This window comes from Rana temporaria, chromosome 5, assembly GCF_905171775.1.
Source record: "Rana temporaria chromosome 5, aRanTem1.1, whole genome shotgun sequence".
NCBI classification, from domain to species: domain Eukaryota; kingdom Metazoa; phylum Chordata; class Amphibia; order Anura; family Ranidae; genus Rana; species Rana temporaria.
In genome coordinates, this window is record NC_053493.1 from 387,175,661 (window position 1) to 387,192,346 (window position 16,686).

A 16,686-nucleotide genomic window follows, 5' to 3' on the forward strand; every position below is an offset into this window, starting at 1 on the left:
ATCTGGCAGTTTACAATAGACTTGGGAAATTACCGTTTGTTTCCAACATTTCCAGACATGCAGGAAGCAGCCAGTAACAAAGGATTACTAAGGTTCGCCTGCCCCTGACAGTGACTCGAGCTGGGCATCGCCGCTTAGTGAAGGATTGGCTCGGGCGGCTCGGCTGCTCTAGTCCTGCAAAGGGAACTGCGTTCCTGCTGTGAAAAAAGTGCAGGAACTCCGTTCCCACGCGTTCCCACAGGACTTGAGCTCTGATCTTGGGGGGAAAAGTAAAAAACTGCATCTTCAGATTTTATTTTATTTCAATTTTTTTGGGGCAGAGGAAGGATGAGCCACACTCAAAAAACCTGGTCAAACCTCAGGAAAACTTGTAGAAATCTAGTACTGCAAGTCACGTCTATGAAGGATCATATTTATCTAGGTTATGGTATTGCTAGTATTAGTCACAAATTAAAAAAAGTCCAGAATGGGCTTAATCAACCTAATCATTTTGAATGGGCTGACAGGGTTCCCTGAACAGTTCGTTCACCTTTACCAAAAAACTGCCTATGCAGGTAAAGGGCATCTGTAGATAAAAACAAATAGGTAGATTCAGGTAGAGAAGCCTATAGTTACGGCGGCGTAGCTTAACGTGTTTAGGCTACGCCGCCGTAAGTTAGCTAGGCAAGTACATGATTCTCAATGTACTTGCCTGCTAATATACGGCGGCGTAGCCTAAAGCGGGCGGGCGTAAGGGCGCCGAATTCAAATGTGTTGGAGGGGGGCGTGTTTTATGGTAATGAGGCTTGACCTCACGTTTTTTACGTTTTTTTTTAAAATGCGCATGCGCCGGGCGCCTACATTTCCCAGTGTGCATTGCGGCTAAGTACGCCGCACGGGCCTATTGATTTCGACGTGGACGTAAACGATTCACGGACGACTTACGCAAACGGCGTAAAAAATTTGAATCTCGCGGCGGGAACGGCGGCCATACTTTAACATTGTTATTCCACCTAATAGATGGAATAACTTTAGGCCTGCTAATGCCTTACGGAAACGGCGTAAAACTACTGCGGCGGCCGGGCGTACGTTCGTGAATCGGCGTATCAACTCATTTACATATTCTACGCCGACCGCAATGGAAGCGCCACCTAGCGGCCATCCAAAAAATTGCAACCTAAGAGAGGACGGCGCAAGCCGTCTTATCTTAGATATGTTTAAGCGTATCTCTGTTTGAGCATACGCTTAAACATAAGTCGGCGTAGATTCTGAGTTAGGTCGGCTTATCTACTGATAAGTCAGCCTAACTCTTACTGAATCTACCTAAAACTGTGCAGCTTTGGATAATGCCCTTACAATAGGTTTAGGCCATTTACGTACCACCATAGGCCTGGCCAAAAAATGCCCAGAGATGGTATCTTTCCATCCTGCATTTTTGCTAGGAAGTTGCTAAGACACTCCCAGCCCATACTGCTTACTTCCACAATCGCAGCTCCCAAACCCCCACATGTGTGGTCCACTATCTCCTCCATTGCAGTATTGATGAGCTCTGGGGAAGAGAGTGCGCATTTTAGGGGATTTTAATTGACAGGAACGGGCGTGTCTTGGCCCAATATCCTGGGAATAAGACGGGATGGGGTGATGCCATCACTGGGAGTTTTTGGCCAGGCTTTTGGAGGTACAGTACGTAAATGGCCTACACTTATAGCATGGGCATTATTTATTCTCGTACTTGAACAGAATGAACGATTTTTGTTTAATGTGTACTGTTTTTGTACGTTTTTCGTACGATGCGAAAGACTGCGCATGATCAGACACAATAAACAAAAAAGCTTTTGTTGTAGTAGAAATTTTGTACTCCTATTTTTATCCCTGGTTTCGATTTGCTGTGAAACATTCAGGGAAAACCAGATAATAGTTTGCCTGATTTTTCTTACAATGTATACTCCGCTTTGGACATTTAAAGTTTCTGTATAGGCATTAACCACTTAAGACCCGTACCAATATGCAGGTAAATGACCTAGCCCTTTTTTGCGATTCGGCACTGCGTCACTTTAACTGACAATTGCGCGGTCGTGCGACGTGGCTCCCAAACAAAATTGGCGTCCTTTTTTTCCCACAAATAGAGCTTTCTTTTGGTGGTATTTGATCACCTCTGCTGTTTTTATTTTTGCGCTATAAACATAAACAAAAAAATTACGGCAATTTTGAAAAAAAAACTTTTTTACTTTTTGCTATAATAAATATCCCCCAAAAATATTTAAAAAACTAATTTCTTTCTCAGTTTAAGCCGATACGTATTCTTCTACATATTTTTGTTAAAAAAAAAAGTGTATGTTGTGGTTTGCGCAAAAGTTATAGCGTCTACAAAATCGGGGATAGTTTTATGGCATTTTTATTAATATTTGTTTTACTATTAATGGCGGCGATCTGCGATTTTTATCGTGACTGCGACAATATGGTGGACACATTGGACACTTTTGACACTATTTTGGGACCATTGTCATTTATACAGCGATCAGTGCTGTAATAATGCACCGATTACTGTGTAAATGACACTGGCAGGGAAGGGGTTAACCACTAGGGGGCGAGGAAGGGGTTAAGTGTATCCTAGGGAGTGATTCTAACAGGGGGGGCTGGGCTACCACTGATATGACAGAGATCACTGTCTGGGCTACCGATGACAGGGAGCAGTAGATCTGTGTCCTGTCACCAGGCAGAACAGGGAAATGCCTTGTTTACACAGGCATCCCCTGTTCTGCAGCTCCGTGACACGATCGCGGGACACCGGCGGACATCTTGTCCGTGGGTCCTGCAGGCATGGTCACCGAGCTCGCTGGGAGCGCGCACCTGCATGGCGTGCTTTTCAAAGCAACGTACAGGTACGTTACTTTGCCCACAGGAGCCATTCCATTGACGAATAAGTATGTGAAGCGGTCGGCAAGTGGTTAAGCCTCATTCACACGGGTTTACTTAAGAACATACCTAAGCATACGCCCCCGCAAGGGCCATGTTTGCCCACATGGGGAAAGCACAAGTGTTCCACGCATCCCCATATAATAAATAAATAATAGAGACAGAATATCAACCAACAATCCAGAAAAAACACATGATACAAATGTTATAAATTGAGTTGCAGTTCAGTGAGTAAAATATTTGATCCCCAAGCAAACCATGACTTGGTACTTGGTGGAGAAACCCTTGCTGACAAGCACAGACGTAAGATGTATGTTATATTTGGTTACCAGGTTTGACACCTCTCAGAAGGGATTTTGGTCATTTGGCAACTCAAAGTTTAAGCTCACTCCATAAATTTTCTATAGGATTAAGGCATGGAAACTGGCTAGGCCAGTCTGACCTTTAACCACTTCTCTACTTTGGGTGTTTTTCAGATTTGGTGTTTACAAGACTAAAACAGTTTTTTTTTGCTAGAAAATTACTTAAAACCCCCAAACATTATATATATTTTTTTCTAACACCCTAGAGAATAAAATGGCGATCATTGCAATACTTTTTGTCACACCATATTTGCGCAGTGGTCTTACAAGCGCACTTTTTTTGGAAAAAAATCACTTTTTTGAATTAAAAAATAAGACAGCAATAAATTTGGCCCAATTTTTTTATATATTGTGAAAGATAATGTTACGCCGAGTAAAATGATAGCCAACATGTCATGCTTAAAAATTGCGCCCGCTCGTGGCATGGCGTCAAACTTTTACCCTTAAAAATCTCGATAGGCGACGTTTAAAAAATTCTATAGGTTGCATTTTTTGAGCTACAGAGGAGGTCTAGGGCTAGAATTATTGCTCTTGCTCTAACGATCGCGGCGATACCTCACTTGTGTGGTTTGAACACCGTTTTCATATGCGGACGCTACTCATGTATGCGTTCGCTTCTGCGCGCGAGCTCGTCAGGACAGGGTGCTTTAAAAATTATTATTTTTATTTTTTTTATTTTATTATTTTTTACACTGGAAAAAAAAATTGATCACTTTTATTCCTATTACAAGGAATGTAAACATCCCTTGTAATAGAAAAAAGCATGACAGGTCCTCTTAAATATGAGATCTGGGGTCAAAAAGATCTCAGATCTCATATTTAGACTTGAATGCCAAAAAAAAAAAAAAAAAATTTACATTTTGTCATTTGAAAAAATGACAACAAAAAAAAATGTCTCTTTAAGATGCTGGGCGGGACTGAAGTTTTGACGTCACTTCCGCCCAGCAATGCTATGGGGACGGGTGGGGGCCATGTTGCCCTCACTCGTATCCCCACAGAGCAGGCTGAAGCACCCGATCGCCTCCGCCGCTACCGACGGCTCCGGTAAGCGGCGGAGGGCGTGGGAGATTTAAAATTCGACGCGGGAACGACGGCCATACTTTAACATGGCTAGTCTAAATATAAGCCACAAAATAGCAGCTGTAACTTTACGCCGGGAAAAGCCGACTAGCGACGACGTAAGAGAATGCGACGACCGCGCGTACCTTCGTGGATCGCCGTAAACAGCTAATTGGCATACCCGACGCGGAAAATGACGCGAACTCCACCCTGCGGGCGCTAAAGTATTGCATCCTAAGATCCGAATGCTTTACGAAGCCGTACGCCTGTCGGATCTTACCCAAATGCCATTGTATCTTGGTTTGAGAATTCAAACTAAAGATACGACGCGGGAAATTTGAAAGTACGCCGGCGTATCAGTAGATACGCCGGCGTACTCTCACTGTGAATCTGGCCCTTCATTTCTTTGTAAGTGGGCAAACTTACAAGATCTTCAGGGCATAAAATAATTATATTCCCCACTGTATTTGGATCCCCAAAACCACACTGTCTGTTGCTGTGATCCCACACAGGCATCTTAATGTTCACATAACAGTGCATGTTGGATGTCACTGAACCTGAAAGAGGTCTGGTACTATACTGCAGAACACTGGGTCAGCCTTGGAGAGGTGTAGAGTATTGCATTGGGAGCTTCTTTTTCTTCCACACACCAATTTTTCAATTTAAAATCAAGGATGAAGTTTGGCTTTAACCACTTAAACCCCGGACCAAAATGCAGCTAAAGGACCAGGCCCCTTTTTTGCAAATTGGCACTGCGTCGCTTTAACTGACAATTGCGCGGTGGTGTGACGTGGCTCCCAAACAAAATTGGCGTCCTTTTTTTCCCACAAATAGAGCTTACTTTTGGTGGTGTTTGATCACCTCTGCGGTTTTTATTTTTTTGCGCTATAAACAAATAGAGCGACAATTTTGAAAAAAATTCAATGTTTTTTACTTTTTGCTATAATAAATATCCCCCAAAAGTATATACAAAATCATTTTTTTTCCTCAGTTTAGGCCGATACGTATTCTTCTACCTATTTTTGGTAAAAAAAATCGCAATAAGCCTTTATCGGTTGGTTTGCGCAAAATTTATAGCGTTTACAAAATAGTGGATAGTTTTATTGCATTTTTATAATATATATATATTTTTTTTTTTTTTACTACTAATGGCGGCGATCAGCGATTTTTTTCGTGACTGCGACATTATGGCGGACACTTCAGACAATTTTGACACATTTTTGGGACATTGTCATTTTCACAGCAAAAAATGCATTTAAAGCGGGGGTTCACCCAAAAATAAACTTTTACATTAGCTGCATCCCTCCAGCATACTGCTAACATCTGCAGTATGCTGTTTTTTTTTTTTTTTGTACTTATCGTTATACGAGCCCTTGTTATCCGGCTCTGAGCGGGGGATTACTTCCGGGTATAGGCGTTCTTAAGCTGAGAGGAGTTGATTGACGGCTGCTAAAACGCGCTACGCATTCCGAAAATACCCGAAGTCACCCTCGGGTGTTTACGGCGCCTGCGCAGTCAGCTCTACACGGCAGGCGCCGTAAACGCCCGAGTGTGACTTCGGGTTTTTTCGGAAAGCGTGACACACCTTAGCAGCCGTCAATCAACTCCTCTTCGCTTAGAAACGCCCATTCCCCGCAGGATTCCCCGATCGGAGCCGGAAAACAAGGGCTCATATAATAAGTACAAGAAAAAAAAAAAAAAACAGCATACTGCAGATGTTAGCAGTGTGCTACAGCTAATGTCAAAAAGTGGATTTTTGGGTGAACCTCCACTTTAAAATGCATTGTTTACTGTGGAAATGGCAGTTGCAGTTTGGGAGTTAACCACAGGGGGCGCTGAAGGGGTTATGTGTGATCTAATATGTGTTTACAACTGTAGGGGGGTGTGGCTGTAGGTGTGACATCATCAATTGTGTCCCCCTATAAAAGGGATCACACGATCGATGACGCCGCCACAGTGAAGAACAGGGAAGCTGTGTTTACATACAGCTCTCCCAGTTCTTCAGCTCTGGGGACCGATCGTGGAACTCCAGCGGCGATCGTGTCCCGCGGTTACGGAGTTTTGGACCGGGTTGCGGGAGCGCGCCCGCGGCTAGGCTTAAAGGGCAACGTACATATATGTTGCTGTGCCATTCTGCCGACGTATATCGTCGTGCAGCGGTCCTTAAGTGGTTAAAGTGATACTAAACACACACTTTGTGTCCCTTCTATTTCTGTATGTGGATGTTGGCACTGTAACTACCAAGTACCTTTTTCCTAATCGATATACAGCTGTCAAATTACTGAGATCTTTCCCAGCCTGTCTGCAGGGAAGCATATGCAGGAGGGGCTTCTAGTCCTATGCTGCTGGTCACATGTTCAAAATAAAAACGGCTTTTGGAATACAGAGTAAAAATAAAAAAATATATTTTTCTGTTTTAAAAAAAATATATATATCAATAAACTTTTAAATTGGTGTGTGTGTATGTATGTATGTGTATATATATATATATATATATATATATATATATATATATATATATATATATATACACATACATACACATATTATATATATATATATATATATATATATACACACATACATACACATATTATATATATATATATATATATATATATATATATATATATATATATATATATATATATATATATATATATAATTAGGGCTGTGGAAATTAACTATTAATTCATCGATTAATCTTTAATTTTTTTGATCGATCAAAATTCCCTCCTCATCTGGATTCAGCAGTGGCATCGTTGTACACATTTTTATACCAGTATCATACTTGGCTACATGTTTTTAATACTGCTTTTGCTACCGTTTGGTATTACTCGCACCATTTTTACAGTTTATGTAGCTACATCGACTTTATCTCCAGTGCAATATTTATTTTGTTACCTACTTGAAGACTATAAAAGTTTTAATGCTATTCCCATCGCGCGCTGCCTTTGGGTGTTTTTTGTATCCTGCTATCCATTTTTCCAGTGGTTGGTAGCTGCACTGGGAATCAGCCTGCAAGGAGATCAGCTAAAAGTAGTTGGATCTGTATGTGTGTTATAATTAATCGAAATTAGTCGATTAATCGATTAAAAAAATAAATCGATTAATCGAACACAAAAATTTTGATCAGTAACAGCCCTAATATATATATATATATATATATATATATATATATATATATATATATATATATATATATATATATATATATATATATATATATATATATATATATAAAAATAAGCTTAAATTACATTTTTTGTAAATACATTTTTTACAATTCTGTTGAAATTTTAAATAACATAGTGTGGCCAGATTTATGCCATTTACAGGCTGTGTCACGTCCCTCGGGCCCATGTCTTAGAATAAGAGGGGGGTGAAGCCACCATGAATCTACATGTAGGATTACGCCCCTGTTGTGTTTAGCTGGTTAGTGTGCATGGAGGAGGAGGGAGGGGTGGGCTGTCACTTACTGTGTATACGCCCACATGTGTGACTCTATAGTCACATTGGCTGCTCAGATGTGATAGGAAGGAAAATGTCCAGCATAGAAACTAACTAAAAACTGAGCATGTGCAGAGTTGTCATCACTGCTGCAAAATCCCTAGCTGAATTGGGGACATGAACAGAAGAGAGAGATAGAGAACAGCAGGATCAACCAGGAGTGAGTATGAACAGCATGTAATGCACCATTTATTGATGGTTTTTGATGATGTGGGTTTACTGACGCATTAAGGCAGTCAACCATCAAGACTCCGCCTTAAAAGAAATGCTGCATTCAATTGTTTGTGATCTTAAGGTGGTTGGAATTTGTTAAAGCCTAAGATTTGGTCAAAACATTACAAAAAAAAAAATCTGCACAAGAGATGGTAATTTATAATCAATTTGAAATTTGAAAAGTTCATTTGTCCGCTTGTCCTTCATTCATAGATCGTATTTTATTGATGGGAGATATAATATGGCTTCTATGAATGGAAGAAGTGGGTGGAATTGGGCGGACATAGTTGGCAATGTTGATGAGTGCCTGTGACAGGTCACCCACCTCTATTAACTCTTGGGGCACCTGAAGATTACGACTGGGGGCATAGGGGATTTAATCTAAAACCACAGCCTTCAGCACAAGGGACACTTGGTAAGTACTGTCCCTTGTGCTGTTTTTTTTTTTTTTTTTTTTTTTTTATGTGTTGACTAAACTCAGGCTTGGTTCACATATGAGCCGCATGCGGCTCACAGCAGGGGTCTGGTGTGTGCTGGTTTACCGTATACCCGGTCCGATTTCAACCCGAATTTTGGGCTTAATTCGGACCAGAAACAGACCAAAAAAGTGCACAGGACCTGCTGCGGAGATATATAAACCGGCTCCAGAGCCAGTCAAAATCTCCTGCTATTGTGAATTGGATGCGAAGATTGCTGCACCCAATTCACAACGGTGTGAACACAGCCTTGGGCTTTAACCATGTCTTTAACCATGTCTAAAAATGCCTTGCGTCTGTCCATCATAGGGAACAAGACTTCTATCCAAAGCAAACATTTCTATAAAAGTGCTCCTGGATCCAGGGCATATATTATAATAATAATAATAATAAAAAAAAAAATGATATATATATATATATATATATATATATATATATATATATATATATATATATATATATATCGCAAAAAAGTGAGTACACCCCTCACATTTTTGTACACTTTTATTATATCTTTTCATGTGACAACACTGAAGAAATGACACTTTGCTACAATGTAAAGTAGTGAGTGTACAGCTTGTATAACAGTGTAAATGTGCTGTCCCCTCAAAACAACTCAACACACAGCCATTAATGTCTAAACTGCTGGCAACAAAAGTGAGTACACCCCCACATAAAAATGTCCAAATTGGGCACAAAGTGTTAACATTTTGTGTGGCCACCATTATTTTCCAGCACTGCCTTAACCCTCTTGGGCATGGAGTTCACCAGAGCTTCACAGGTTGCCACTGGAGTCCCCTTCCACTCCTCCATGATGACATCACAGAGCTGGTGGATGTTGGAGACCTTGTGCTTTTCCACCTTCCCTTTGAGGATGTCCCACAGATGCTCAATAGGGTTTAGGTCTGGAGACATGCTTGGCCAGTCCATCACCTTTACCCTCGGCTTCTTTAGCAAGGCAGCGGTCATCTTGGAGGTGTGTTTGGGGTCGTTCTCATGTTGTAATACTGCCCTGCTGCCCAGTCTCTGAAGGGAGGGGGTCATGCTCTGCTTCACAGTACATGTTGGCATTCATGGTTCCCTCAATGTACTGTAGCTCCCCAGTGCCAGCAGCACTCATGTAGCCCCAGACCACAACGCTCCCACCACCATGCTTGACTGTAGGCAAGACACACTTCTCTTTGTACTCCTCACCTGGTTGCCGCCACACACACTTGACACCATCTGAACCAAATACGTTTTTATCTTGGTCTCATCAGACCACCGGACATGGTTCCAGTAATCCATGTCCTTAGTCTGCTTGTCTTCAGCAAACTGTTTGCAGGCTTTCTTGTGCATCATCTTTAGAAGAGGCTTCCTTCTGGGACGACAGCCATGCAGACCAATTTGATGCAGTGTGCGGCATATGGTCTGAGCACTGACAGGCTGACCCCCCACCCCTTCAACCTCTGTAGCAATGCTGGCAGCACTCGTATGTCTATTTCCCAAAGACCACCTCTGGATATGACCCTGAGCACATGCACTCAACATTTTTGGTTGACCATGGCGAGGCCTGTTCTGAGAGAGTAACCTGTCCTGTTAAACAGCTGTATGGTCTTGGCCACCGTGCTGCAGCTAAGTTTCAGGGTCTTGGCAATCTTCTTATAGCCTATGCCCTTTATGTGGAGCAACAATTTTTTTCAGAGTTCTTTGCCATGAGGTGCCATGTTGATCTTCCAGTGACGAGTGTAATAGAGTGAGAGTGATAACGCCAAATTTAACACACCTGCTTCCCATTCACACCTGAGACCTTGTAACACTAACGAGTCACACCGGGCATGGAAAATTACTAATTGGGCCCAATTTGAAAATTTTCACTTAGTGATGTACTCACTTTTGTTGCCAGCGGTTTAGACATTAATGGCTGTGTGTTGAGTTATTTTGAGGGGACAGCAAATTTACACTGTTTAGTTCATTCATTATATGGACTGTTTTTTCTTTGTGTTCATTACATTTATCTTTTTCTGTGTACTCATTTCACGGATGAGATCATAACATTTTTGCATTTCTTATATTGGCACCTATTGCACATGCACTTTATTGTGATTATACATTGTGTTTTTTTGGATTTTCACTTTTTGTGTATCAGCGCCCCCTATCCACTTTTTCCAAATTTACACTGTTATACAAGCTGTACACTCACTACTTTACATCATAGCAAAGTGTAATTTCTTCAGTGTTGTCACATGAAAAGATATAATAATAGATTTACAAAAATGTAAGGGGTGTACTCACTTTTGAGAGATACTGTATGTATGTGTGTATAAAAAAATTATATATATATATATATATATATATATATATATATATATATATATATATATATATATATATATATATATAAATAAATATAAACATTATTATTTATTATTATTATTTTTATTGATTGAAATGCTACATCCCAAACTAATAGAAAACTAATTTCCCTTCCTCAGAACTCGGAAGATGAATCGAAGTGGGTGGAGGAACTTTTAAAAATGCACACCGCTCGGGTTAAAGACATTGAACAGCTGACCGGACTGGACTTTTATCGAAAGACAAATCGCAGCTACACAGAGATCCTTTCCCTGAAGACGTACCTGCATACGTTTGAGAGCGAGATTTAAATCCAAAGATGCAACTCTCAAGTGGTGTACATTTTTTATATTTTTTTTGTATTTATTAATTTTTAAACCAGGACACTTAAATATATTTAGTATTTTAATCCTAAATGTCACGCACATGTCAGATGTCCAGTAACGTTTTTAGATGTCTGTTAGGAAATCTCGTTCTTGCTGCAGCTAGGCTGGTAGACTAAGCTTGTTTAATAGTGCTGCAGAATTACTTCTTGCACCGGGAACTTTATTTTTCTGGTGCAACACTGATGTCTTTGTAGACTTTTTACTATGTAATGCAATATGTAAAATGACTTATATTAACTGGAAATTGTGACCAAACATATTTATGTTGTATGGATTAATGGAACCTCATAATAAACCACACATGTTTCATTTTTAATGCTGTCCTGGCTTGTGCAACAGCTGTGTAATCACATTAAAGGACAAGTTACAAAAACCTCAGTCCCCCTCCCTCGCCCCCTAAACATACACAGCTGGGCCCCCCCCCCCTAACAAGTGCTTACTTGACTCCTGCGATGGCCTCTTGTGTTTTCTGCAGCTCGACTACTAAAAATCGAGAGATTACCCACCTGCGTGCCAACATCCCGTAGACTTGAATTGGTCACAGCTCCTGCAGTATGAGTATATCTCCAGTCTACGGGATGTTGTTGTGCAGGAGTGGGCAACATGGCTTCCATTGATATACAGTACAGACCAAAAGTTTGCACACACCTTCTCATTCAAAGAGTTTTCTTTATTTTCATGACTATGCAAATTGTAGATTCACACTGAAGGCATCAAAATTATGAATTAACACATGTGGAATTATACATAACAAAAAAGTGTAAAACAACTGAAAATATATTTCATATTCTAGGTTCTTCAAAGTAGCCACCTTTTGCAGCAGACACATCTCTAGAACTGTTAAGAGGAGACTGTGTGAATCAGGCCTTCATGGTAGAATATCTGCTAGGAAACCACTGCTAAAGAAAGGCAACAAGCAGAAGAGACTTGTTTGGGGTAAAGAACACAAGGAATGGACATTAGACCAGTGGAAATCTGTGCTTTGGTCTGATGAGTCCAAACTTGAGATCTTTGGTTCCAACCCCGTGTCTTTGTGCGACGCAGAAAAGGTGGACGGATGGACTCTACATGCCTGGTTCCCACCGTGAAGCATGGAGGAGGTGTGATGGTGTGGGGGTGCTTTGCTGGTGACACTGTTGGGGATTTATTCAAAATTGAAGGCATACTGAACCAGCATGGCTACCACAGCATCTTGCAGCGGCATGCTATTCCATCTGGTTTGTGTTTAGTTGGACCATCATTTATTTTTCAACAGGACAATGACCCCAAACACACCTCCAGGCTGTGTAAGGGCTATTTGACCAAGAAGGAGAGTGATGGGGTGCTGCGCCAGGTGACTACCTCTTGAAGCTCATCAAGAGAATGCCAAGAGTGTGCCAAGCAGTAATCAAAGCAAAAGGTGGCTACTTTGAAGAACCTAGAATATAAAAAATATTTTCAGTTGTTTCACACTTTTTTGTTATGTATAATTCCACATGTGTTAATTCATAGTTTTGAAGCCTTCAGTGTGAATCTACAATTTTCATAGTCATGAAAATAAAGAAAACTCTTTGAATGAGAAGGTGTGTCCAAACTTTTGGTCTGTACTGTATATGGTAATACCGCCATGAATTTTTAGCCAATCTCATTGCAGAGTGTGTCCAGCTGTCCTTTGTACTGAAGTTTGAACGTGTATTCCACACACTTCCTACCTTGTGCACCTAATTGAAGAAAAATAGATATTCGATCTATTGTCCATACAAGTGTTTGGTATTAGGTCCCAAAAACACTATAACATTACAAAAATACATAAAGTGTATACATCAAAATTCACGGAACAGTTCTTTGCATGTAGCCATCTTGTGTCAAAGGAAAGCCCTAAAAGCTAGAAGAGTACAAACGCATGACTGGTAGAATGAAGATATTGAGGCTTTTGTCCCTTTTTCAAACCCCAAAATCCCAAAATTTCAAAACTCCTCCCAATTGGCCGTTTTCTTTGGAATAAAATGGCCATAGCAGCCATTTTTTGAAAATACAAAACAGACATTGAATATAAAAAACAAACTATATCTGACCTCCAACCCAGTATAAGGTCTTTTGAAGGCACTTATAATTCAAGAACTGTCTGTATCTGCCACAAACCTCCTATAAAGGCCCCTAGTCACTGTTCTACCACCACAGGGACAATTAACAACTAAGTTATCCCAGTTACTGCTGAATCACCACTACCATGTTAGTTATTGCAAAGGAACACCCATAACCGAGATGGGCCCAACCCACCATTTTCCAAATATGTTTAGCCATCAAAGATTCAGGGAAAAAAATACAACACAAATTTAGAAGCGATACCCTGAAGAATTGCTAAAATGATCAAAACTGAAAATAAATAGTAAAGAGGTAAAACGTGGATGTTCAGACGAGGGAGGGGGAAACCTATCTGCTGGCTAATCTCTGACTGATATTCAGCAGGCACCTCCCTTCTCCCAACCATCTGGATCCACCCCTCCGTGACCCCCAACCCCTAATCCGGATAAGTACCCTTTTTTCCTTCTTTAAAGTTAAACAATTAAAATGGATCACCCCATTTCCTCTGCAAGGCCCAGTCATGTTGGCTTTCCACTTAAATATGCTTAATAAAGCATGTTCTAATACCTGGTGGCCTCAGGTGTAACGAATTGGACATTCTCCTGTTGTAGCACAGCAGGAAGAACCAGCAATAAATGTAAAAACCAAAATGGTGAGCGCTGAGGGTGTGATGATGGTGACCATGGAAACCTGTTTCAGGGCAAGGACCCCCTTTAATGTTTCACCCCCAGCGGCTACCACCTTGGTTTTTTACTTTCTGCTAGTTCTTCCTGGTGTGCTCCCTGGTTTAATTTCTGGATAATGGTATCTGACATCACATCCACCTAGAGCAGGGGTCTCCAAACTTTCTAAACAAAGGGCCGGTTCACCGTCCTTCAGACTTTAGGAGGGCCGGATCGTGGCCAGTGGGAGTGGAAATTTTTCTGATATCAGGTTAGGAGGAATAGTGGCCTATGTTTTCTATCGTAGGGAGTAATTGTGCTCCATTATTGGTGTCAGTAGAAGAAATGGTGCCCCATTGTTGGTGTTAGATGTCAGAATAGTGTCTCATATCAGTGGAAGGATTAGTGCCCCAAGGGCCGGATAATGGCAAGGAAAGGGCCACATCCGGCCACCGGGCCACAGTTTGGAGACCCCTGACCTAGAGGAATCTGCTGTAACAAAACAACCACTGACCACCTGGTACTCTGCCACCTACTGGAGACTTGATAGATGTGCTTGTATAGTAATTTTATACGTGAATGAGTGTGTGTGAGCTGGGCTGAAGACGCGCTAGCAGAGACACTGGAACGAATACCTGTATAAGCAAGTGGAGGTTGTGGTCATGAGAAATCTGGTGATACTTCAGACTTCAAAACGAGGAAAGCACTTGCACAGTTAACTCTTTGTAATCTGTAGCCAAACTTCCTACACTGGTAACACCAAGCACTTTGGACACACTTCTGTTACAGAACACCACTTCCCAGGTGTGCAGCATTTTTGAGCCGGTGCCACGGAGCATGTACTGGTCTCCGCTAAGTCAGCTGTCCCATCACCTCACTCCCAGTGACAAGGTCTCATATGTTACTATTGGACACAAAAAAATCTCCATAACTTTAATTCTTGTTCTCCTCCTGAGGCCTCACTTCATAACTCTTGTGATTCCCAGGCTGGGTCCCTAGCTTCCTCGGGACAGCATTCAGCTTGTGAGGCCTCTGTACTGGCCTCTGTACTGTATCTTCTCTAACCTTCCAGTCCCCTTGTTGTAAGCCCTGTTCTTTTGATATGCCTTACATGCACCCCTTTAGCGACTTCAGACCAGGCAGAGGTGGCTCTAGCATTTGTGAGGCCTAAGGCAAAACTTAACATGGGGCCCCACTCACACCCATGATGGGAAAATAATTCAAGGACAAGAGCCTTAACCCTGGCCGGTGGTTGTGAGGGTCTGCCGGTAGGGGGATTATCGGAATCGGGAAGCCCCCTTTAACAAGGTGGCCCCCAGATCCTGCTCTTTAATAACTAAGGCGTGGGGTTTTACATGGTGATGTCACCTAGTGAACCCGCCCCCTTGTGCTGGGTCATTGATGCCACAAGGGGTGGTGTCACTGATATTCACTGGTTGTTAGAGATGCTGGCGGCCCCGCTGCTGAGTTAGGGCTCTGAACGCTGCCTGAGCACAGCAGCGTTAAGGTCCCCTGCCCCTCATAACTGGGGTAATGCATTGGGTAAGTTAGGCGGCCGTGAGGCCCTTGTGAGTGTGAGGCCTTAGGCGACCGCCTAATTAAAGAGCCGCCTCTGAGACCAGGCAATTCAGATGAACAATAAAGATCTTTTACTGAGTTGCAGGTAACACACAAGCAGTTCTCAAAGATATCTTCCACACATTTTCCTGTACAAAGCTCTCTAGTGCCCCATGAAATGATTATACCTTAGGCAGAAGTCCATAAAAACAATCCTTTCAAGGCAGGCGTCCATTCAGCAGTAAATTCACAAAAGGTAGCAATAATCCGTTAGCGTCCATGATCTAGTTATAATCGACAAAAGGCAGTAAATTCATGACTGGCAGCTATAAGTCTATAGAGAGCTACAGGCTCTAGACTCCACCGAGAACTCCAAGGGGTGGCTCAGACCGACAACATAATGACAACATTTTGGCAGTCTTTCCCCCAACCCAGGAACCTGTTGTAGCTAACAACCCCCCACCCCCATTTATATTGTATGCAGGGGGGGTAACCTTCTGTTAAAGATTGGGAAAGCCTGGCCAGCAGGGTTACCCTTTGTTCTCAGATCCACCAGCCTAGCAGGTCAATCAAGGACAAACTTGGCAAACAGTTACATTGTAACATTTGGTCCATACGCTAAGGCTGCATTCACACCTGAACGTGGCGTACTGTACTGTGATTTGCCACGACAAATTGCGGCGTTTTGTCCCGCGATTTTCCGCGACAAAACGCGTTGTTTTTTAGCCTACAATACGCCGGAGGGGTGATTTAACATTGTCGGCTATGCCGAAAGCCGCCTGAAAAAAAGGGTCCGGGACTTGTTTTGAGCTTCAGGCGTACGGCGTTTCGGCGTTCGGCGTGGAGATGTGAACCATCTCCATAGCCGACAATGTTAAATCACCCCTCCAGCGTATTGCAGGCTGCAATAGCATCGGGCGTAAAAACGCCTAGGTGTGAATGCAGCCTAACACTTAACACTTTAGAACCACCTTCTTAGAAGTGCAATATGTAATACATTTTTTATTGAGTTTTAATAAATGCTGCATGCAGGTAGTGTCGCTCTCTCCCCCTTTCTTTTACTTCTTGTGTTTGTAGTTGACCTTCCCACCTCTAGGTGACCTTATGCCATTATTGCATGGGAAGGGGAGTCTCATAAGGAAATTGGTCTCAGAGATTCCATACGGTG

The 16,686-nt window shown here is 41.9% G+C and overlaps 1 protein-coding gene across 10 annotated transcripts in view; it reads left to right on the top strand.

Moving 5' to 3' along the window:
• Nucleotides 1-11,551, top strand: part of ENPP2 (ectonucleotide pyrophosphatase/phosphodiesterase 2) — a 205,368-nt gene extending 193,817 nt beyond the window's left edge. For all 10 annotated transcript variants that reach the window (XM_040354894.1, XM_040354893.1, XM_040354895.1 and 7 more), the window contains one exon: nt 10,990-11,551. In XM_040354894.1, the coding sequence (XP_040210828.1) occupies nt 10,990-11,160 (171 nt within the window). In that variant the 3' untranslated portion in view covers nt 11,161-11,551. The remainder of the gene's footprint in view (nt 1-10,989) is intronic.
• Nucleotides 11,552-16,686: the final 5,135 nt, after the last annotated feature.